General features: G+C 34.2%; 1 protein-coding gene across 2 annotated transcripts; it reads left to right on the top strand.

Annotated features, from left to right (window-relative positions):
* The first annotated feature begins 16632 nt into the window (after positions 1–16632).
* LOC122531647 (E3 ubiquitin-protein ligase MARCHF2-like) lies at positions 16633–21679 on the top strand. Of its 2 annotated transcripts, none has more exons than XM_043659731.1 (6): positions 16633–16906; positions 16991–17152; positions 17603–17774; positions 18499–18673; positions 19268–19458; positions 20612–21679. In XM_043659731.1, exons 1-6 carry the CDS (start codon positions 16864–16866, stop codon positions 20799–20801), a joined length of 933 nt encoding a protein of 310 aa, XP_043515666.1. In that variant the 5' UTR covers positions 16633–16863; the 3' UTR covers positions 20802–21679. The 2 variants fall into 2 exon arrangements, with proteins under 2 accessions (XP_043515666.1, XP_043515665.1); XM_043659730.1 differs by having other exon boundaries at positions 20597–21679.
* Positions 21680–21955: the final 276 nt, after the last annotated feature.

Here is a 21955-nt window from a genome sequence, read left to right as displayed (position 1 = left end):
ATTTGTAAGATGAAGCTGGACAGACATAGACAAATAACAATATTTCTTATATTTGTTCGGTGAGAAAGGTATAAATAAATCAGAACAAAAATCACGAGATTTACAATGTACAATTACTATGGGTATATTAAAGTGTACAAAATATACTTTTCATTATTATATTCTCATATCTACTATAATAATATTAACGAATTATTATTATTATTGATATTGCTACTCATAATTAAAATAAGAGTTTGTTTTACTGTTGTAAAACAATAATACTATATGCATAATATTTATATAATTACCTATGTATAGGTGTATATATATATATATAGGTAATTATATAAATAAGTATATATAATATTTACATAGGTATATATAATTACCTATGTAAATATTATATATAGGTATACATAATATTTACATAGGTAATTATATTATATATGTAAATATTATATATATATGATATTTATGTAATTACATATATTATATACATGTACACATGTATATTTTCATAAGATCGTGATTATATTCGAACGAATAAAAGAAATGTTGTCAACATTTTAGAAATGGTTTAATTCTAACTAACAAATTAATTGAGACTCAAAATATGCAAAATACTCTTTTATCTGTTTCAAATATTCGAAATTTGATGGATGCATTGCATATATGGATTGACTTTTGTGATTGTCTGTATTTTATCACGATATTACTTCATAACTTTGGTTTTATCAAATCCGGGGACGCCTTCCTTCATTATAACCAATATTCACCCCATAATCATTAAATTGTTCAACTTATAACCATAAAAATTCTACACGCTCTATCTTGTTCGTGTTTTAAATTTTAGAAATCTCTGAATATATCAATTCTCTAAAAATTAATTAACTATGTAATAAACGAGATATCTTATAGAGTTTACAACAAAATACATACAATATTCTATAAAATATAAAACGCAAAAACCTTCGAATGTAGAAAATTATTATTTAAATCGATACAACAATATATAACATAAATTATAAATTTGTGAAATTGTCGATGCTATTAGCACGATTAACATAGACACTTATAAAAGAATTATGAATTTAATAAAATATAATTTAAATTATAAATATTAATATACCTAACAAATTGCTGGCTGAAACTGAATTATGTCATTTTTCAACGAATCGCAAAATATAAATTACACGATTGAGAATTAGTGAAATTATTATTGCTATTAATGTAAAATTATAAATTTAAGTCATTTCAATCATATAATAATATAATAAGAAGTCAATGAAACAACATCGAAATGCAAATAACTTTTTACTAAATCACATATACACGCACGACGAAGCCTAAATTATGGAATCTAAACAGAAAAATTCTAACAAGAAAAAAAAAAGAAATTGCAGTATACCTGGAATAGTTCAACGAAGCTTGGAAACGCATAATTGCAGTTCAGGGTTCGTTAAAGCAATTCACCGGATGAATTTGACTGGACCAACCGCGGACAGACGCATGTCAGTCGTGAACAATAACAGAATGTGTGACGAAAATGCCGTGCACGTTGTTGGTATCGTTCGTCTCCCGATGATACGTAAATAGACGCGCCGGAGGAGACGCGTCCAACTGTCTGGTGCATCCGCAAAAATAGGATTGTCCCGCGTTTGTCGCGAGTATCGCCACGGTTACGTAGCGACAACCTCGGAAAATCGAGGCTACCGTGCAGGCCCTTGCTGCTCTGTTTTTCAATGCAGCACAGATTCTGCTTTTCGCTAAATTTAGCCCGTGAAATTGGATAAACCTTGCAAGTCATCCGCGATGCATGGCTGTTCAACAGTTCGCGCACGAGTTAAGATATGGGCGTTGAGAATTAAAAACGAAGATCGATTCCGTTTGTTTTCGACTTCTGACTTCTGTTTTATAGTATCGAGAAGATCAAACTTTGATATTTCAGAGTTGTAATTAACCCTGGTTGCCTTGTGATTTTCTTTCTATACTTTTTAGGTAAACATTGTGGAATATTAGAACATTGTATATGATTTGTATTTCCTGATTTTCAAATTAGAAAATTTTTTTTATATGTCTTTCTAACAATGAGAAAGTTCTGTGATAAACAATTTCACTTTGTTTCGTGTAGACTGCACGAGGAATTCATTTAGCGTTACGGTTTATCAAAGAGATTTAATCTGTCAATGTGTCTGACAGCATAGTTTCAATTACACAAGAAAACATGATGGATTCGATGTCTGAGGTAGAAAGAGAAGTGTGAAAGTAGACTTGCAACATATGCTCCATTGCTACGTGACATTTGTAAGAATGGAACGGTCAATCATAAATCACGACTTCCACCATGATCTCAAAATTTTTTTTTTATGAAAGTAACTAGCTTTACCATTAATTTTTAATCAACGTAAAAAAATGTCCAGTTTTCCCTAAGTTTAGTCTTTAAACTCATTCCTAACGAAAGATAATTTATAATATTTGATGTAAAACTGACATTATTAATATTCTTTCCTGATTTTAACAAAACTTCCGTGAATGAAGAAAAACATTTTATTTTTTAGTGTGTTTGGAAACGTTTCTCTCAAAAATTTGTTTTCTTCTTGCATCAAGCAGTATATAATTTTATGTATAAAACTTCTTTAACTAAGACCAATACATCGAACTTATTGCAATTTCAATAATTTCATTTTTTCAATTATTGTAATTATTATCAAGATATTGTAATATCGGTTATTATAATTAATCTGTGGTAATAATTTTAGTTATGTTTAAATATAACAGATGGCCTGTTTGTTGATCATAGTGTAGCAATTACGATGATAAATAAATTAATATCACAATACTACAAATAAATAATAACTCCGTTAATTAATTTTAGTAGTTTATATAAAAATATTATCGATGTAACAAAATATATAATTACTAATGATAAATATCAAATAACGAAGATTAAATAATGAAAGATTAAATAACGAATGAATAATTGACATGATGTTTGCAGTATATATAAGTTTCTGTAAATATTTCCATGATGACAATAAACATTCATCACTAACAATTTTTAAACATTCTATTGTTTATACACATCTCGACGGAACGATGCAACGAACATAGATGTCGCTACAATAGAAATATGATAAAATATGAATGCGACGCGAGAAGTCCAACGTAGGCAGCTGTTCTTTTTGAAAAGAGTAGAATCAAGCGAGTTGAAAAACCAAGTCGCGAGTGAGCGTTCAGGAAAAGCTGTTAAAAGTATCAATTGCGTTGTTAAAAGAGTTTATTTGAGTTGTTAATTCGTGTTGATTGAATGTTATTTGTCTTGTTTAATTATTTGTTATCCTATTATCATTACTCCTATTAAACAAACATTATTTATATTATATCTCTACAATATTTATTTCACAAAAATTCTCCGTTAAAGAATAAGACCAATATCTATTACGATTTCGTCAATATAGTTGTCACAATTATAATTATACAATAATTCAGCAATAATATTAATATCAAAACAAAAAAGATTCAACGACCGCGACACGGTTCATGTCCTTCCTTGGCAAAAAGCCCCAAGACGTTTCTCTCTCGTTGAAGAAAAATTCTCAGAAATCACATCTACAAAACTGAACAAATTTTCATCGGGTATTGTACTCCGCCGCAAAAAGTGAGAAACTCGGCTCGGCCGCGATCGCGTTGGCCGGAAATGGACGATGACAAAAAAGGATCTACCTCGCACGTTCGTTATTTCTCCAGCAACGATCCGCGAGTCGCAAGCATGCGCTTTAAATCGTGGCAGCGCAGCACGCGGCCAGCTCGTATAAATCACGGGGGACAAGGGGGTAAAAATGTCCAACGCGGAATCGGGAGATCGCTGCAACACGATCGATCGTTCGTCTTTTTCTCCATTGGTCGCGCGTCGGAGCCTTAGTCACGATCCAGTCTTAGAGAATTACTTTCTTTGACCCGCTGTTTTGTCCCAACTGGGCAGTTTTTCCACCAATTTGCAATTCGTGCGATTAGACTCGTCATGTTGGACTATATTTTTCTAACTTTGGCAGGTTCTACTTTTCTTTCGAGTGAGGCATGGTAGATTGTCACAGGAATGGTTTTATTGGTATCGTAGAATTGCAAATTTCTTTGAAAATTGTTGTTTCGTTGTGCGCAGTGTTCTTCTTCTTTTGGCGAAGATATTCGTTTCCTTCTTCTTCTTCTTTTTTTTTTTTTTTTTTTTTTCTTTTTGGTAATTTCTAGTAGTACTTGTATATAATCATTATTGTCTACGATTCTAGAATTCCAAATTCCTGTGGAAATATTATCTTATAAAAATTCCTGTGAGAATTTTTAATAATTAATAATTTTTAATAATTTGCAGGAATTAAGTTCACAATTTTGAATGTTGTATTATATAACAAAATATATAAAGTAGAGTATAACATAATATACAGTGGATGAAGCAAATTTTTCTCATCTCTTCTTCCTCAGCGATGTTAGTAAAAATATTAAAACGCATGCTAGCAAAATTACTGTCCTAGTACAAAAAAATACTATACACAATATTTTTGTAAATTATTATTTAATAAATCACAAAAATATAATTTTACATATACATAGGTATTGTATGTTAATTTTTGCAACGTATGTAACGAAAATGATAACATAGTCCTGTAAAAAGAATCCTGAAAAATCAGTGCGACAAATTAATAGCACACTATTTGTAATAATCAGTTTCTGTTCATATTTACCAAGAAAAATCAATATTCAATATTTTGTAGAACCTCTGTAAAAACTTTTTTATAATTGCAATCATTCGCCTTGAAAGCGATTTATAAAGTTTTTTAATTCATTTTTTATTTATTTTTTCCCATTCCACTAAAATACATTCTTTTAATTCATTTATGTTGAACTGTCTTCCTTTGGCACAAACGGCTGTTGCAAGATTTCTCATAAGTTACATACTAATATCATAACTTGCGAAAAGATACAAAATTTTTGAGCCGTCGTCAGATGGATGACGATGGTATAATGACATGAGCTGGTATCTACTACCATGGAAGAACAGATATAAAATTTATTTGAATGCCAAAAACTATTTAAAACTAATTAGTGAACAAATTGAAAGATGTGCTACAAGGATATCCGGAAATGGATTCATATTTCAACAAGCTAATGCGGCGGTTCATACTGCAAAAGTGACAAAGTCACATTTTAAAGCTAATAATATTCCACTTTTGGAATGGCCAGCCCGTTCTCCAGATACGAACATAATAGAAAACCCATGGGGAAATCTTGCAAGAGCCGTTTCTGCCAAGGGAAAACAGTTCAGTAACACTGAATTAAAAGAATGTATTTTAGTGGAATGGGGAAAAATAAATAAAAGACGAATTAAAAAACTTTATAAATCGCTTCCAAGGCGAATGATTCGAATTGTAAAAAAGTCCGGATGTTCTACAAAATATTAAATATTGATTTTTCTTGGTAAATATGAACAAATGCTTAAAAATAGTGTGCTATTAATTTGTCGCGCCGATTTTTCAGGATTCCGTTGTTTTTACAGATAAAACGGGAACTGTATTATGATTTTTGTTACCTACGTTGCAGAAATTGACATACAATATCTATGTATATTTTAAATTATATTATATTTAATTATATTTAAATATATTTAATTATATCTAAATATATTTAATTATATTTAAATATATTTAATTATATTTAAAAATATAAAATTATATTTTTGTAATTTATTAAATAATAATTAACAAAAACACTGTGTGCTATGTTTTTTGTCGCCGACTGTAAAATTCGCTCCTTGTTCCCCGTGCCGCCGCGTTGGAGAGCGTTCAATTTTACGAGGTCGCGTCCGCGAGGCCCGTTTAGGATCACCGGCCAGCATTGGATTATCCGCGGGGCTGAGCAGCGCGACTCGTGGCGATAAATGCCACCCGCGTGTCGTTGGACACGGCTCTCGTGTCGTTTACACGACGAACGCAAACACAGACGGCAAAAAAGCGGCCGCGCTCGTAAAGAGTGACGTGCATCTGTGCCCTATCGCAGCCTCGGCCTCGGCTTCAGCAGTCTCCGCGAGGAGAAAAACGGTGGCCGATCATTCGCTTTTACCTGCGAGTCTCTGAATCCTCCTCGTTCCTTCGAAGAGAACCGGAACGAGGGGCTCGGATTCAGCCTCTACCTCTGCAGAAAAAAGCAAAGGCGGAGTTATTGAAGCATCTTTTTATTAATCCGGTCCGCTTCGCTCCAGTTTGTCCTCGTTGGAGTAACGTTAATGCCTCGTTGGTGATTGATGATGGTAGTTGAGAGTCTTTCTCCTTGGGTTAGGTCAGTGAGGAAAAGTAGCGGAAGGTAAATAATACAGGTCGTGTCTTTTTTACGAGAATGAGAGATGAAAAAGAGAGGATAATCGTACGGAAACACTCGTGTTCTTTTAACTTGAATCTCGCGTGTGTTGAAAAGGAAGCTTTGCGATTTTGTTTTATTCACGATGTAATTTAATGACAAGCTAATGACCGCCTTGAACTGTGGAAATTTAGTGCAAATTCAGACTTTTCAAGATGTCTGAAAGTCAAAAAAAAAAAAAAATGCACACGATATGCGTAGATATCACATATACAGGTAAAATATAGAAACTATGTACATAGAAATAAATATAGAAACGTAATACATGTAGAGTCGATCGAGAGGCAGTGCATCGCGATGGTCACGTTACGTTTCAATGTACAACGAGTGGCGACAAAGCGACGACACAGAGGCTGTTGTTAGTACAGCGGACGGAACATTAACAGGAAGCGCTCGACCACGTGAGTCGACGTGCGTTTTCGTCCCGGTTCCCTTTAAGCATTAGCGACGACGCACTACGTTACGTGATTCCAATTACTTACCAGCCTGCCCCGTGCTTTCCATGGAATATTGATCCTATAGTGGGCGTACATCGTACATCGATTGACCTGTTATCGATCCATCGATCGATCGTCTCTCGTCGATCGCCGTCAGAAAGAATTACGAAATAATAATTTCATTCAATTATTATTTATTTCATGTACTATATTTCTTTTATTTTCTTACACTATCATACTTGATTATTATTATATGCAAAATGCATTAATAATACGTATTAATATGATATTAATATAGTAATAATAATAAAGTAAATAATACAATAATATAATATAGTAACAATAATAAAGTAAAGAATACAATAATATAGTAATAATAATATAGTAAATAATAATAAATTAGTATTCAACTTTCCCGAACATTGATATAGTAAATAATAATAAAGTAGTATTCAACTTTCCCAGAAACACAAACATAGTAACTTCTCCGAAAACTTTTGAACAATAACATACACATAATACTCCCGTCCCGTGACAGATAAAACAGCAATAAGCAATGCAATCGGATTAATTATTTCCGCTCAATAATTATCTTACGTCTCACTCCGCGCGATGGCGGGATCATCCGTCTTCGTCCCCTAAACGATCGTGTTCGGAATCAGTTCCGCGGACCTACGGCATGATCGATATACCAATAACCAACGGTCAACGAGCAACAAAATTCAGCGACGTTCCCTCGTTTTTAATTGGTCGTGCTTTGTTTAACGCGCCGAAGTGAGCAAGTTGGTTTCTGGCCGATCAACCTTCAAGTCGACATCGATCGATTGTAGTTCCCATGAGGGTCATTTTTTTTTTCTTTCTTTTTTTTTCTCTTTTTCCTCTGGCCACGATACGATCGAACGTGTCGCACTTGCGGAGGGAAGAGAGGATGGGAGAATTGACGGATCGAGTTTATCCAGACTAATTATCTGTACACCGATCTCTCCGATTAGTTGGAATTAATGGTTGATTAAGAAGATAGTAACGTGTAGTTCCATTTATTGAAACACATGTAAGTTGGACTTTATCGCATCAGAGTAATTTATGTGAAGTGATTAGTAAAACTGGATACTGATCTGCTTTCTAACGCATTGGCGATAATTTAGATATTTCTTTTCCTTTTTTTTTTTTTTTTTTTTTTTTTTTTTTTGATGTATTTTAAGAAAGAATTGTTTAATACTTTACACGTTAAGTACGTTGAATTGGAAGATATTTCCAAATTCAATCAGCTACTCATTGGTGTATTTAAAATGAGAAATTATTTATAATATGCACACTGATCTCTTTGATTAGTTACAAACTGGTTGTTAACCTATAGTTAACGGATCGACTAAGGAGATAGCAATGTATAATTCGATTTATTCAAATACATCTGTAAGTGTTGTAAGCTGAAGAATAATTTATAAAGCTGGATACTAGGTCAATGATTTCATGTTGCTTTCTAATGCAAGTAATTTGTTTCACTGTGGAATTTCCATTCTATTTAAATAGAATTTGTGCGGACGCGTAATGTAATCGGAGTTAGAAAATAATGATTATAACGAGAACTATATGCTCTCAACTATAACCGTACATTACTAACCATACATAACCATATAGTTGAAATCAGAATAATACAAATAGAATAAATCGTCATTGCACATTAGTAAACTATAATCAAATATCATCAATCGTGTACAACCATATATTTAAAATTAAAATTAAAAAATACATTATCGGTTACAACCATATAATTGAAATTAGAATGAAAAAGTAATAAAAGTAACAACGATATCATTTCATTTATCATTTATTTCACCTACTTTCTCGTCAACCCTAACCACCAAATAACCTAAATTTAACCAAATTATTTCTCAACCACAGAGATACCCTCTAAACCGAAAGAAAAATTCAATAAAATCCACGAAAATTCCTGGCACTCGTTAACGAGAATACGTGGAACCGAGGTTCGGGCCAAATATGGCTTAACTAAATAAGAGATAATGATCATCTAACCAGACCTACATCAGAACCCAACGTTTCTTCCCACTGTGAAACGGGACGAGAGAACAAACAGCCCGCGGATTGTTTCCAACTGGTGACGTTCATTCTAATTACCGAGGCAATCGTCGGTTTTTTCCTCCCCCTCTTTCTCGGACAGCGGATAAAAGCAAGAGGATCGCTTCTCTACGACCTAACCACGTCCATTCTAATTGCGAACCAATCATCGTATTCCGCAAAAGATCCTCGTCCACCATTCTCACGACGTTTCCGTTCCCTCTCGATCCTTTCCCTCGTCTTTTCTTTTTGTTCCCCACGCCGACCGTTTGTCCTCGCCTTTTCCAGAGGCCAATCGCTCCACCGACGTCCAATTAAACCTCGTATTTAGAGAATAACGAGCAATTAATACCGATTGCCCTCCACTTCCATTCCGATCCTATCCTCCCATTCTTCAGTTTCGTTTCTCAGTCGTTTCTCAATCCAAACAAACGTTTGGACATCTTCGAGATTTCAGAAACTGAACAGTTTGATAATTTGAATTTCTTTTAGAGGATGAGAAACTTGACAATTTTTCACTCTACGCATCGGAATTTGGAGAATTGGGAATTTGAAGGAATTTTGGAGACTTTTGGAGATGTTTGGAATATAGAAATGTAGAAATTTTGAAGAGAAACCTGAAAAATTCTAAGAGCTTTGATGATATTGTGAATAATTGCGTAAAGAAAAATTTAGGAACTTGAGGAATTTAAGGAATTACGTATACTAGAACTCAAAAGGATGAGCAGAATTTTAATTCTGAAAATTTCACGAATTGCTGTTTGGGGAATTTTAGAATTTTGAGAATTTTGTACGTTAGAAATATAAGAATAAAAATATTTGAATAATTACTATTTTATTTATTTTGTTATTAATAAAATAAAATAGAAATGATTAACAAACTGATACGAAATAAAAAAAATTGTGAAACGAAGTATCTCTCAGCGAGAATAAAATTGTGAGGCGAGACAACTCATCAGTTATCTCACAGTCAGTTGAAATATTGTAGAAACGGTATTATGAAGCAGAATATCTCACGAAAGCTTTAAAAGATCGGACGGAACAGGCATAACATAGACCTCGATGGTTGAAAGGATCCATCATTTCCTCGGTCATTCGTCTTTATCCGCCATTTTACATTCGCATCTCTAGCTCTATTCCTGGTTTCTACCAGTGGAATTTGCGTTGGTCACATGTAGGGAAGGTGACAGGTGCGGAGAGTGCTTCTATAAATTGCGATCTCGAAGGAAGGAGAAAACAAGAAAGGGAAAACCTCGCGCAAATCGAGGGCCACGCTATCTTTAGAGGGCAGCCGTCCATTGCACGTTAACGCTCAACACAAGCTCCTCTATTCAATTTCTCCCGCGAATTCTCTCATGCTTGCACGTATCAGAATGAAATGAATTGAATAATTGTGAAAAGATTGGAAACGGGATTAGAACTTTAGATGACAAAGAAACTAGCTTGCCGACAAATGCATCGTTTTGAAATTGTTCTTGAAATTCGCGAAATTTCTTTTGCTATTGATTAGTATTTTATTGTTATGTTGTTTTTAAATTTATTTACTACCAAGGAATTATTAGCGCGTAACAAACTGCTTATTATATAAATTATGTAATATAATTCCAACGTATGTACTTGATGTAAAGGAAAGGAATTTATTATAATATAAAGATCTTTAGAACAATTATAGAAATTATAGGAATATAGGAACAATTATAGGAATAGAACAATTATAGGAGTATAAAGATCTTTAGAACAATTCTACCAAGTAATGTAAAATAATTCAAATAGCGATTAAAGTCGAGGAATTCGAGGTCTGTTCTCTCTCCCCTTTTGCGAAATCGCTTCCAGCTGGAAGAACCAAGAACCGGAAAAGGGATGTCGGAACGTCGAATGTCCATCCATCGAAACAAAACAAGAAACGAAGCAGCTAGTCGTGTTATTAGTACATTACGATCTCGAACGACACTCGACAGCTATACTTAGCCGGATGGAATTTGCAAAAACGATTCGCGTGTTCGGACGCTGTTGCTAAAATCGACCAAAGCTTTGACATACGCTCGCCACGCGAGATTCCGCGGTGGCGAAACACCAATGAAACGAACACGAGTTGGTTTAAACCGAAAACAGACGGTGCAAGCGCTACTCGATATATCGACATTCTTCCTTACGATATTACACATACTCTGTACACTCACACACGAAAGTCGTAAACGTGAGCTACTGAGTTTTGCAAGAAATTTTGATTTTAATAAATTTGATAATAAAGTAATAAAATTTTAAAGTAATAAAAATGTAATTTTGATTTATAATATATATAATAATATATTATATTATAATATTTATAATAATAATAATAAAATAATAATAAATAATAAAATAAATAATAAACTAAAATAATATAATATAATAATAATAAAATAATATATATATAATTATAATATTTTATATATATATAATATAATTCATCTAAAAATATAATCTTGAATTATATTTATATTTATATGTTGGAATTCATATAAAATGGAAGTTATTTACTCGACGAAAATTGAATTACTTGGAGATAACGTAAAGAAAATTTCTACCAAGAATTTCTCTTGAAAAATGACAAAACCACGAAGAATATTTGAAAAATATATTTTTTTCTCTAACTAGAGGAGAGAAAAGAGAAATCTGATGTATAAATTACATTTGGAGAGGGGTTGATTCGTGAAAAGTTCAGCTGTTTAGTTGTATAAAATGTCATTCATACTGGAGGATCGGTACTCAATGGGCTCTCGGTGTTGGCACTGTTGGCCGAATGGAATAAGTATATCGATTATGAATGGGCCTCCAGGTCCATTCAGCTTGAACATGACCCAGCCTTGGTCCATCCTTGTCTAAGAGAGTCCGGTCACTTTCATTCTACGATACATGATAGTTTAAAGCTTCTGTTAGAACTACATTTTTCTCGTGTATCACGCGTTAGCTTTAATGTAATATATATCAAAAAAACATATATTATATATTATATATCAATATAATAGAATAATATAGAAAAATATATATTTTGATAAATATTTAAAAAATAAAACACCAAACAGTACAAAATACAAAGAAGAAGAAAAAATAAACGAAAACATCAAATTAAAAAAAGAATTAATTAATTAATTGGATCCATCAGGAAGAAAATTAATTTAACAAATAATTCTCGAGAGTAGATAACAAAAGCATGTTACACACACACACACACAAAGAACAACTGAGCCGACCTAAACTCCAAAAGTCGAATAAAACGAGTTGAAAGAAACTAAAATGAAACTGATTTATAGACAAGATTCGTAGGGAGTCCTGACAGCGATCTAAAGCTCGAGAGAGATCGAGTTGCAGAAAGGAGAGCACAGGAGTTGGATTAACATCGCGTGTTACATCACCAACGAGGCTTGATGACCAACGGGTGCAGCTATTTCCAGGCAGAAATTTAATTAATCTTGAACCAAAAACGTCCAAGTGGAAAATGCTGGCCTGGCCAAGCAACCCGCCACCTGGCAGAAATAGCAGGACTGTGAAAATACTACTTGACATTTCCCCCCTTGAAGGAATAAGATGGAAAGGGGAGAAACAAGCGAAAAATAAACGCAGACTTGGCACCTGCCCTCTTTGCACTCCATTCCTGTCATAATTCCAATTACACGAGAGATTTTCATATTTCCTTCGCTTTCCTTTCCTTTCACATTTCCCCAAAGTGAATGAAATTCCACGCTGATGTTCCGATTACGACAAAGTTAAATTCCGAATCTTTGTCCTAACTTCACTTTGCGATACAAAAAAAAAATGATTTAAAAATTTAAAAAGAAGCTTCTGCGACTATTGTAAAGCTCTAGAAATCTTCTTTCCAATAAAACCGTCTGTAAAATGTAAAATTAATCAGTGGAAACACAAAAATTAGCATTTTCGATCTGTCTAACGTCCTTGAAAAGCTTCCGTCGTCGAAATTTCCAATGAAATAAACAATTTCCACAGTCGTAGATCTCCAAATTGGTCAGCCACGTTCAATCGGTGGGAACAAATTTGAGACTGAGAGACTTAGCGCTTTCACCCTACATCTGTCCAACCTACTTAAAAACCTTTCCTCGCCAAAACGAACAGTCACCACGATTATGAATCCACCGATCACCGTCTCCGTGAAAATTAATCGGCGGAAGTATGGAAATGAACATTCCGGAAACCACTGGTCAACCGTTCTAATAATAATCGCGCGCCAACTTAATCCACCGGAAACCTCCATACCGAAATACGTGGACCCTAGACTGCGGAAGCGTTAAAAGCTCGGTTGGCATGCTCGAGTCTCGCGTCCCGATCCGTTCGTCAGGTGCAAGCACGAGATTTCGGGAAATTGCGGTAATCGTCCCAGTCATCGTGATTTATAGTGGCCACGCGCCGCCACTTCCTGTTCGAGATTCGTCCGACCACGAGCTTAATTAACTCTATCAGACTGATTCACAGAAACGACTCGTGTCGTATCGTGTTCTCTACCTTTGGTCACCTCGTGAGTTTGAAAATTAAGCTTCTTGTGAAATGATCTTGAAATTTTCAGCCATTTTCTTCTGTGTGCTCGATGTTTTACAATAATTTCTCCTTTGTTGATAGTTCAGTTTCTTGCCATTTTCTCTCTACGTCCTTGCTTTTGTATTGTATTTTTTATTATTATAGACACTATAATTATATATTATATATAACATCATATATCAAGTTTGTATTACGTACAAAACTACATTATAATTATACTTAATATAGTTATAATTATACTTAATATATATTACGTACAAAACTACATTATAATTATACTTAATATTCAATTCTTCGAAAAGTAATATGACTAACTTCAATGCAACAGTCCCTTCGATTTTAAGTGAAAGAACCAAACTGAATCTTAAAAAAAAAAAAAACAAGATCAAGAACAAGATCAAAAGAAGTACAAATTTTATTCAAGTGCATAACAAATTTTATTCAAGTTCCTTCAACCTGACGCGTCCAACAAATTGCAACGTGATAGATAACAAAAAAAAAAAAGAAAAAAGAAAAAAGAAGAAGAGGAAACCTCGCAAAGAGAGAAAACGGAACGTGAGACGGTTCGAGAGTCATTAATAAATGCTCGATGAGAGCCTCATCGATCAAAGAATGCTAACCGTGATAACTTCATCCAGCTTCTTATTTTAATTAACTTTGTCCCATACAGATCAACCGCTAGTACCTAGTATTTGCGTCACGCGACATTTTCTTGTAAGCGCGATCAGGCGGCATGATCGGCATGATGAGGTTGCATTACAAGACTTTATTGCAACTTACACAAGACGAGGCGCCGATGGCCAACCTGTTACCCGCTGCCTTTACATCTCGCATACCATCCAGTACGCGTTCCAACGAGGTTGCAAGCGTTTCTCCCCCCATGAATACATAATGTCGAAGCGCGCGACATTAATTTTATAACGCCAGAAGAGTGGAAACTACGGAAAATAGCTACGCAACTTGCTCGACTGGATTATGTCAGTTTACGCACAGGTGTAAAGTTTAACGCGCGAACTTTATGAAGAGATGCTTTTACCTCGGCGAACATACGCGTTCGTTCGCGTTCCTAACCGTGTGACGAAGAGCTATTACGAGAAAACGCTGGAATCTTCTCCGCAAACAAACCACAGACGCCGCGAAAACTGATCGTCAATATAAATGCGACTTCAGGTGATGATGCACGGAAAGAGTTGCTCAACTGTGCAACGAAGTTTCCACGATGAAGTTTAATAATCTATTCAACTGTTCTCGCGCGTTTCAGAGTATCGAGAGTCGAAAAACGGAACGATTAATGAAAAAAAAATGACAAGGACAATTAATGAAGACAACATGCTGCCTTTCCTCGTTTTTTCGTACGATAGATCTTATAAAATTAAGGTTAATGTATCTTCTAAACTAATAATGTTTTTCAATATATAGAGAGTTATACTTTTCTTTTTATAAAAAAAAAATGTCGAACTACGTGGAACAAAAGATATGTCATTCTACTTAAAAATGTAGATATGAACTTCAAAGTCCTCCATACAGAAAGAACTATTACTATTATATTATGGTTTCCTCTACACTGGAACTACCGACGATTAAAGCATAACATTTTTATCAGAGTAAAATTTCCTTCAAATAAAAGAAAAAATAGAGAAACTTAAAAACTTTATACAATAAAATACACAATAAAATACACACAAGTTATTATTTATATAGTTTACGAAAAATCAGTTGTCTCTAAAAGTACGCTGCTTTACACTTGTAAAATTTCTAAAAAAAATTATAAACTGGTCCTCAGTCATTCTGGTAACAATTAAAAAACTTTTATTGATTTTTTCATATCTCCAAAAACAACGAAAACGTAGAGGATAATTAACAAGATAGACCTTACATAAGCCATCCTGTACGTTCAAGTACCACAAATAAACACGTTCATTTCATTACGAATAAGATCTTAAGATCTGATCGTAAAACTGCAAATTTAGCAGTTAGTGGAAAATTAGTGGGGATGTTGCAGAGTTTTTGCATCGGTGTGCACGTGATTTAACGCGATGACAGTATTGTTTGTTATCGCGTCAATGTAGCTTGTAAAATCCTGCTTGACCAGGTTGCGAGGAACTGGACGGATCGGGGCGGTTTCGCGAGAGGCTTCTTTCCAAAGTATGTATAGAGCTTAATACGATGACAATAGAATATAATCTTCAACCGAGCAGAATGCGCATACAATAGCAACGCGACTGTCAAGAAAGCGTTATCGATCATGCGAATTTCCATGCAGAAATGAATCGCGACAGATTCTTTCCCCGGGAGTGAATGCAGCTTTACATAGCATTTAAAGTGTGACTAAATAGATAAGGCCAATATTATCATCAGATTATATAGCACTGGAATTTTATGGTACCGAGATTTTTTCGTCTATGCTGCAAGATGCTTTCTCACGCGTGAATAAGACTTTACACCAGATATATATTTTATTTTATTCGAACAACGAATAATGAATAACGAATAAATCTGTCAAATTTATTCGTAAATAACGAATAATGAGAAAAAATTATTCGTTACTTACGAATAACAATTTTATTCGAGGAAAAATTATTCGCTATTTACGAATAACGATTTTATTCTAACAGAGCTTGTTCGAACACACAGTTGAGCATTATTCGAATAACATTTCGAATAAATTCTTCGAATAAAATTTTATTCAAAATATTTACTGAAATAATGTAAAGAAAAAGAATCAGGAATCCATTTTTTACAATTTTGGTTTATTTAATAAAGTTGCTTTTAGTACAATTTTTTGTTCGAACATTTTGTCGGCTAATTTGTTTGCTTCAGGCGAGTTTGTTATAGTTGAAAATGAAAAGAGTGTGAAAAAAGGACTCTTTTTCTTCACATTATTTCAGTAAATATTTCGAATAAAATTTTATTCGAAGAATTTATTCGAAACATTATACGAATAAAATTTTATTCGAATAATGCCCAATTCTGCTTTACACACGATGACTGAGTAATGAGTAGCGTCAATATCATTCTTTATTGAGTAGGATCGTTGTGTGATTTTTTAATTTTTTTTTCATGAAATTGCACTAGTTTAAATTATCAAACAATTTTTATGCTCTTCGTTAACAATAAAATAATATCCCGTTCCCGCTATCTCTAACCTTCGTTTCTCCCACGCATGATACGTGCCTTTACGTTACTCCTCACTCTCGTTTTCTCGGTCGAGCCACCTTCAACTGTCAGACCAGGCGCGGCGAGTTTCGCGACGGTGAAAAGATGGATTCAACGAGGCCGTCGTCGCGGTAGGCACGAAATCAAGATACGATTATATCCAGGACGAATCGAGGCCCGATGCCCCGTTCGGAATAAGGCCTCGCAATCGCGACAGACAACCAGCGGCGAAAAATTCACGGCTCCGCGGCCCGACAATGACCCCGCCGCCTCTTTGATGTCATATCATCAGCCATATGACGACTCTGCCAACGATGCAGGTTAGAACAACGATTTCTCGATTTGTACGTCTTTATTTTTTTTTTTTTTTTGTTTTCTTTAATTCGTGTTCGATCCCGATCCAGATCCATCTACGGATAAGGGAGACTTATTGCGAAATCTCAGTGACAAACGATCGTGTGTCGAGGCTGTGACGTCCGGGTACAAAGCTGCGACCATCGAGCAAAGAACGAGGGACGAAGAGGGCGGAAAGAGGAGCTTGGTCGATCAAAGAAGGAAAGATGATGGTAACGAATAATCTGATTTCTTTTGTTTTTTTTATTTTTAAGTTTCGATTGAATTTATTTTAAATATCGTGGATATCGAACGAGTATATTATTAAAATGACGCCTGTATTAATTCAAATTAAAGTCTGCGAGCGTGACATTATTATTAAGCATTTATGAAAACGGCGACGTCAATTAACTCTTCGAAGACTCACTGAAATTAAAATACTAAACGAAGAGTGTATAACAAATTAGAAATTTATACGTTAAATTTCATCTTCAAATATATACACCGTTTATTAAATATATTGTAACTTATTTAAAAATGTATCAATTCCACGATTTAAAAAATTTACAAAATAATTTGTATAATAATAAAATAATAATATTAATCTATATTATCAATTTCATTTTTCATTGTCATCGAACAAATCATTTCGAAATTTATGATTTCCAAACAACTGTTTGCAGAGTCTCGGTTGTTCAGCGATATTTGCCGAATATGTCACATGGGCAGTTTCTCAACGACCGACGAAAATCGAGCAAGCCGCGAAAGACAGAATCAACCTGTTCGAAGAGTTGACAGTCAAACGTCCACATTATCGTCCTACGCGTATCTCGGCCCTTTGATCTCGGCTTGCAAGTGAGTTTATCGATACCCGTTACGATTTATCTGTTTCGCTAATCAGATTGCTGCATTGTATCTTGTAACAGCGGGAACACTGAGCTTAAGATCATTATCGGACTCAATCCATCGAACGCTCTTTCCCAAAGATTAACATCGGTAGTCTAATCTAACTATAGAATCAGAAACATTTCTTTCTGAGATGGAGAGGAAGTGATTTGGACACTTTCTGATGAAATTGGCGTGATATTTTATTTTTTCTTTCTTTCTTCTGAGAACTTATTCTAAAATTTCTTCTTTGAAGTTTAAGGCGATTTTTTTAGTTGTCAACTTTGAAAATTTGAATTATTAATTATTTTCAACTTCGGGACTTTGGCTTTTAAATTGTTTCAATTGCTTTAAACTGTGAACTTCTGAAGTTTGAATTATTAATTATGATAATTCGATTTTGAACTTCCAATTTAAATTTTTACTTATTTAATTTCCTGTTCTCTCGACATTTCCCGTCGTTCAAGATTTTCTTGTTTCTTCGCTCTGAAGTAAAAATTCTCTCTTCTACGATGCAGTTTAGAATCTCCGCAGACTTTAGACTGATTTATTAAACACAATGTTTAACACAAGTAAGTCATCAATAGATAAACAATCTACTTGCTTGTCCAAATCAAAAAATTTCACAATCACGATATACTTCGTTATATTTAGAACATTTTAATCCATTTGTCACTTTTGATGAATGCGACAGGTGTCGGGGGACAGTAGCGTTGGTACATACGGAATGTCTTGAAAGATGGTTAACAGAATCGGGTCACTCGAGATGCGAGCTTTGTGGCTACAAATACGCAACTAAAAGAGTACCGCGTCACACTTTGTTCCGTAGTGTCGCAATATGGTTCAATACCGTATTAGTGACTCGTCAGGTAAGAGATCTTGCTTATTCAGTATTCAGTTATTCTTCTATACTGTGATAATCACTCAATATTTTTATCTTGTAATTCGATGTTCGATTTTGTCACCTGTTAAGTAAAATACCTTGATCATTCAGCATTCTGTTAGTCTACAATATCCATTGTCTCTTCATCCATCGGCATACCATTGTCTATTTACACTGAAATTTCATAATTATCTATAATTTTATGAGGAACAAAATCTAGATTTTTGTTAAATATTTTCTATCACATCTACCATCAGTGGAAGAAATCCACTATGTAAGAATGTTCACTATACTTATAAATTTTTCTTTTAAATTTAAAATTTAAAATTAAAATTAAAATTGAAATTGAAGTTAAAGTTAAAGTTAAAGTTAAAGTTAAAGTTAAAGTTAAAGTTAAAGTTAAAGTTAAAGTTAAAGTTAAAGTTAAAGTTAAAGTTAAAGTTAAAGTTAAAGATAAAAAAGTTAAAGTTAAAGTTAAACTTAAAGTTAAAGTTAAAAATTTTCTTTTAAATTTAACACAACTGAGATTCTTATTGTAAATACGATTCTCTCTTTCAAATACAAAATATCACATTTCCAGATGCTTTTGGATATATTATACCTAGTAGTGACTACACCATTAGCTCTATTCTCCTGCTACATTTGTATTCTGGCTCTGAGAATGTTGCTGAAACGTGGCTTACAGGAGATGCCCTGGATGGTCGTTGCTATGCTCCCTACCTGTTCTCTCACTCTAATCGCCTACTGGGGTTGGATAATAACTTTGGCCAGGTGTGTTAATTACTTACCACTTTACTTTCCGCCATCGCCGCGTTTCACGCACGACATTACATTCATTTCGAAAAGAAACGTCACGCCACAGTAAGGGAAGACATTCATATTAATGCGCGGTAATTGAGCGAAATTAATTTAACCGCGATACCAAACCAGCATCGGACGAGTCGCTCTTTCACTTACAGTAGCTGACAAAAGTTTAAGACCACCGTAAACCTTAGTCTTTGATAGAGTACTTTGTAATAGTAATTCATGATTTGAACGTTCACACTCTATTTGGAAACGATCGTGCAACATATAACTTTCATTTTATAAAAATATGAAATTCCATAAAAATCCACAATCTACATATTGGAGGTATCAGTACCTTAATTTTTATAAAGTGGAATCTACAATCTCTTATGTTTTATAAAAATCACATTTTATAAAAATATGAAACCGCATAAAAAGTCTGCAGTCTATATATTAACCACTTGCGCTGGCAACTGATTGCGGACCATAACGAGTGACCAAATACCGTATACAATAATTCATCGCTTTCTTTTTGAACTCGTCGGTATGATATCGCTGGATAGAAATTATTGAGAAGTAGTAAATTTATTATTTGTTTTGTCTGGGTTATACACAAATATACTTAAAACTGAGAAAGTGTTGCAATTTTGAGACAAAAGATTCTCGACGTGCGTGGCACGTCATTCCAGCGCAAGAGGTTAAAAGTATCGACAGTCTATATATTAAAGGTATCATTTTTATAAAACTTACAAACGTTGTAAAAATCCATAGTCTATATATTGAACACATATAATGAACGAAGGGGCAATCATTTTAAACTTTTGTTCGCTACTGTATGTCATCCTTTTTCCACGTAAAACCGCTTATTTCAGCCGTTGACGTTACCACCGCTTATTCATTACCACCGATCCGACCATCATTTAGCGGCGCGTTGCCATTAAACAAAAATATCGTACCAACCCAATGCAGATTTATCGCGTCGAGTTTCGCCTCTTTAACTAAATCACACTTAAACCCAACAACTCTTGTCTCATTTACCAGCCCCGTTCTATATAAATCTGTCTTTAAGAATTTTGTCTATACAACTTAATAACCTCGTTAAGCGACCGTGTAAATTTATCAGACTGCACGGGCGTAGATGGCGGCGTTATTGGAGGAGTAATTTCGTCGTACGTTTGATACCTGACGATTCCATCGGTGAAACGAACCTGAGGCAAGGAGAGATCATTGAACGTCAACTTTATCAGCAAAACTACATGGACGACGAAACGACAGAGATTCACCATACAAATTCCCGTCAATCGATCGATCTGAACGATACCTCTTGACTCTCTCGACTCTCCAGTAAGATTTAATTGCTGGTAACGTCGTTTCGTTGAAAAGCGGCTTCAATCAAGCTGATTACTTGCTCATTGACGATGATTAATTGTATTAGGGTGCCCGAGTTTTCACGTCGCTTCCGGTTGTCTGTCATCTCATACCAGAGTATAAATTGAGAGAAGCGAATACAGTATAAATCCAGAAGTTCTTTCCTTTTTCTTTCTCTTCTTTCAGCTCGATGCTTCCATGCACGATGTTCGCCGTTATTGTTGCAATAGCGTTTTTCATGATTTTGGTTCATCTCATGATAACGGTGAACAACAGACTGTTTAAGATCGCTGTAAAATTTCAGATTGCTGCGCTGATGTTAATAAAGCATTAAGTTCTTCTGCTACAGTGGTTTCGTTCATTTTACAAAGCGGTCGAAATGGCTAAATTATAATTCCTTGGAGTTCCGCAGATTTTGTTGTGTTTCTAGAAAAATTTTTGAATGATTTTTGTATTATAAAATACATGAATAAAGACAACTTAATTCTTTGAAATTCTTTTTTAACTATGGGTAGACTTATAATGTGAAAACGAACGTAAAGTCAAAAAAAGATGTTCGAATGAAGAAGAACAGGCGTAAGGATGAACGAAAGTGAGGGAGATTGGAAATACAGAGCGGAAAAGGTAAAAAAGAGTCAGAAAGTCACGAGGATAAAAAGAAAAGAAGTTAACCGGGTAAACCAGCTTCGAGAGAAGTTGTCCGTGATCAAAAATCCCGTTGGGTTTCACTTTCGATAGATGGAAAGTTATTACGAGAGGGACGTCACTCTATCTCGTCAATCCGAAAAATGACGATACCAGTTTCTCACAATTATATTTACATAATTATTATAAATATTGAAATATCCCAAACCTAACCCGCCTTTCGTTCTATTTCGTTTTATAACTTTTGCACGTTTCATTTTCAGTTACACGATAAAACAATAGAATTAAAAATAACAATTAAATAATATTAATTGAAAAAGGAGTACAATTAGCTGGTTGAAACATCACTTTATTACAAATGGCTTCAATGTTGAACGATTTCTGCTAGTCCAATGAAAAGAAAAGACGAGCTCATTGCACTATAGAAGGCGACGATGAGTAAAATTCTGATTTCTTAAAAAAAATATTA

The sequence above is a fragment of the Frieseomelitta varia genome, unplaced genomic scaffold (genome assembly GCF_011392965.1).
Source record: "Frieseomelitta varia isolate USP_RPSP 00005682 unplaced genomic scaffold, Fvar_1.2 scaffold_409, whole genome shotgun sequence".
NCBI lineage: Eukaryota > Metazoa > Arthropoda > Insecta > Hymenoptera > Apidae > Frieseomelitta > Frieseomelitta varia.
Note: the sequence above shows the minus strand (reverse complement) of the source record. Positions and strands in the feature narration are given on the sequence as shown.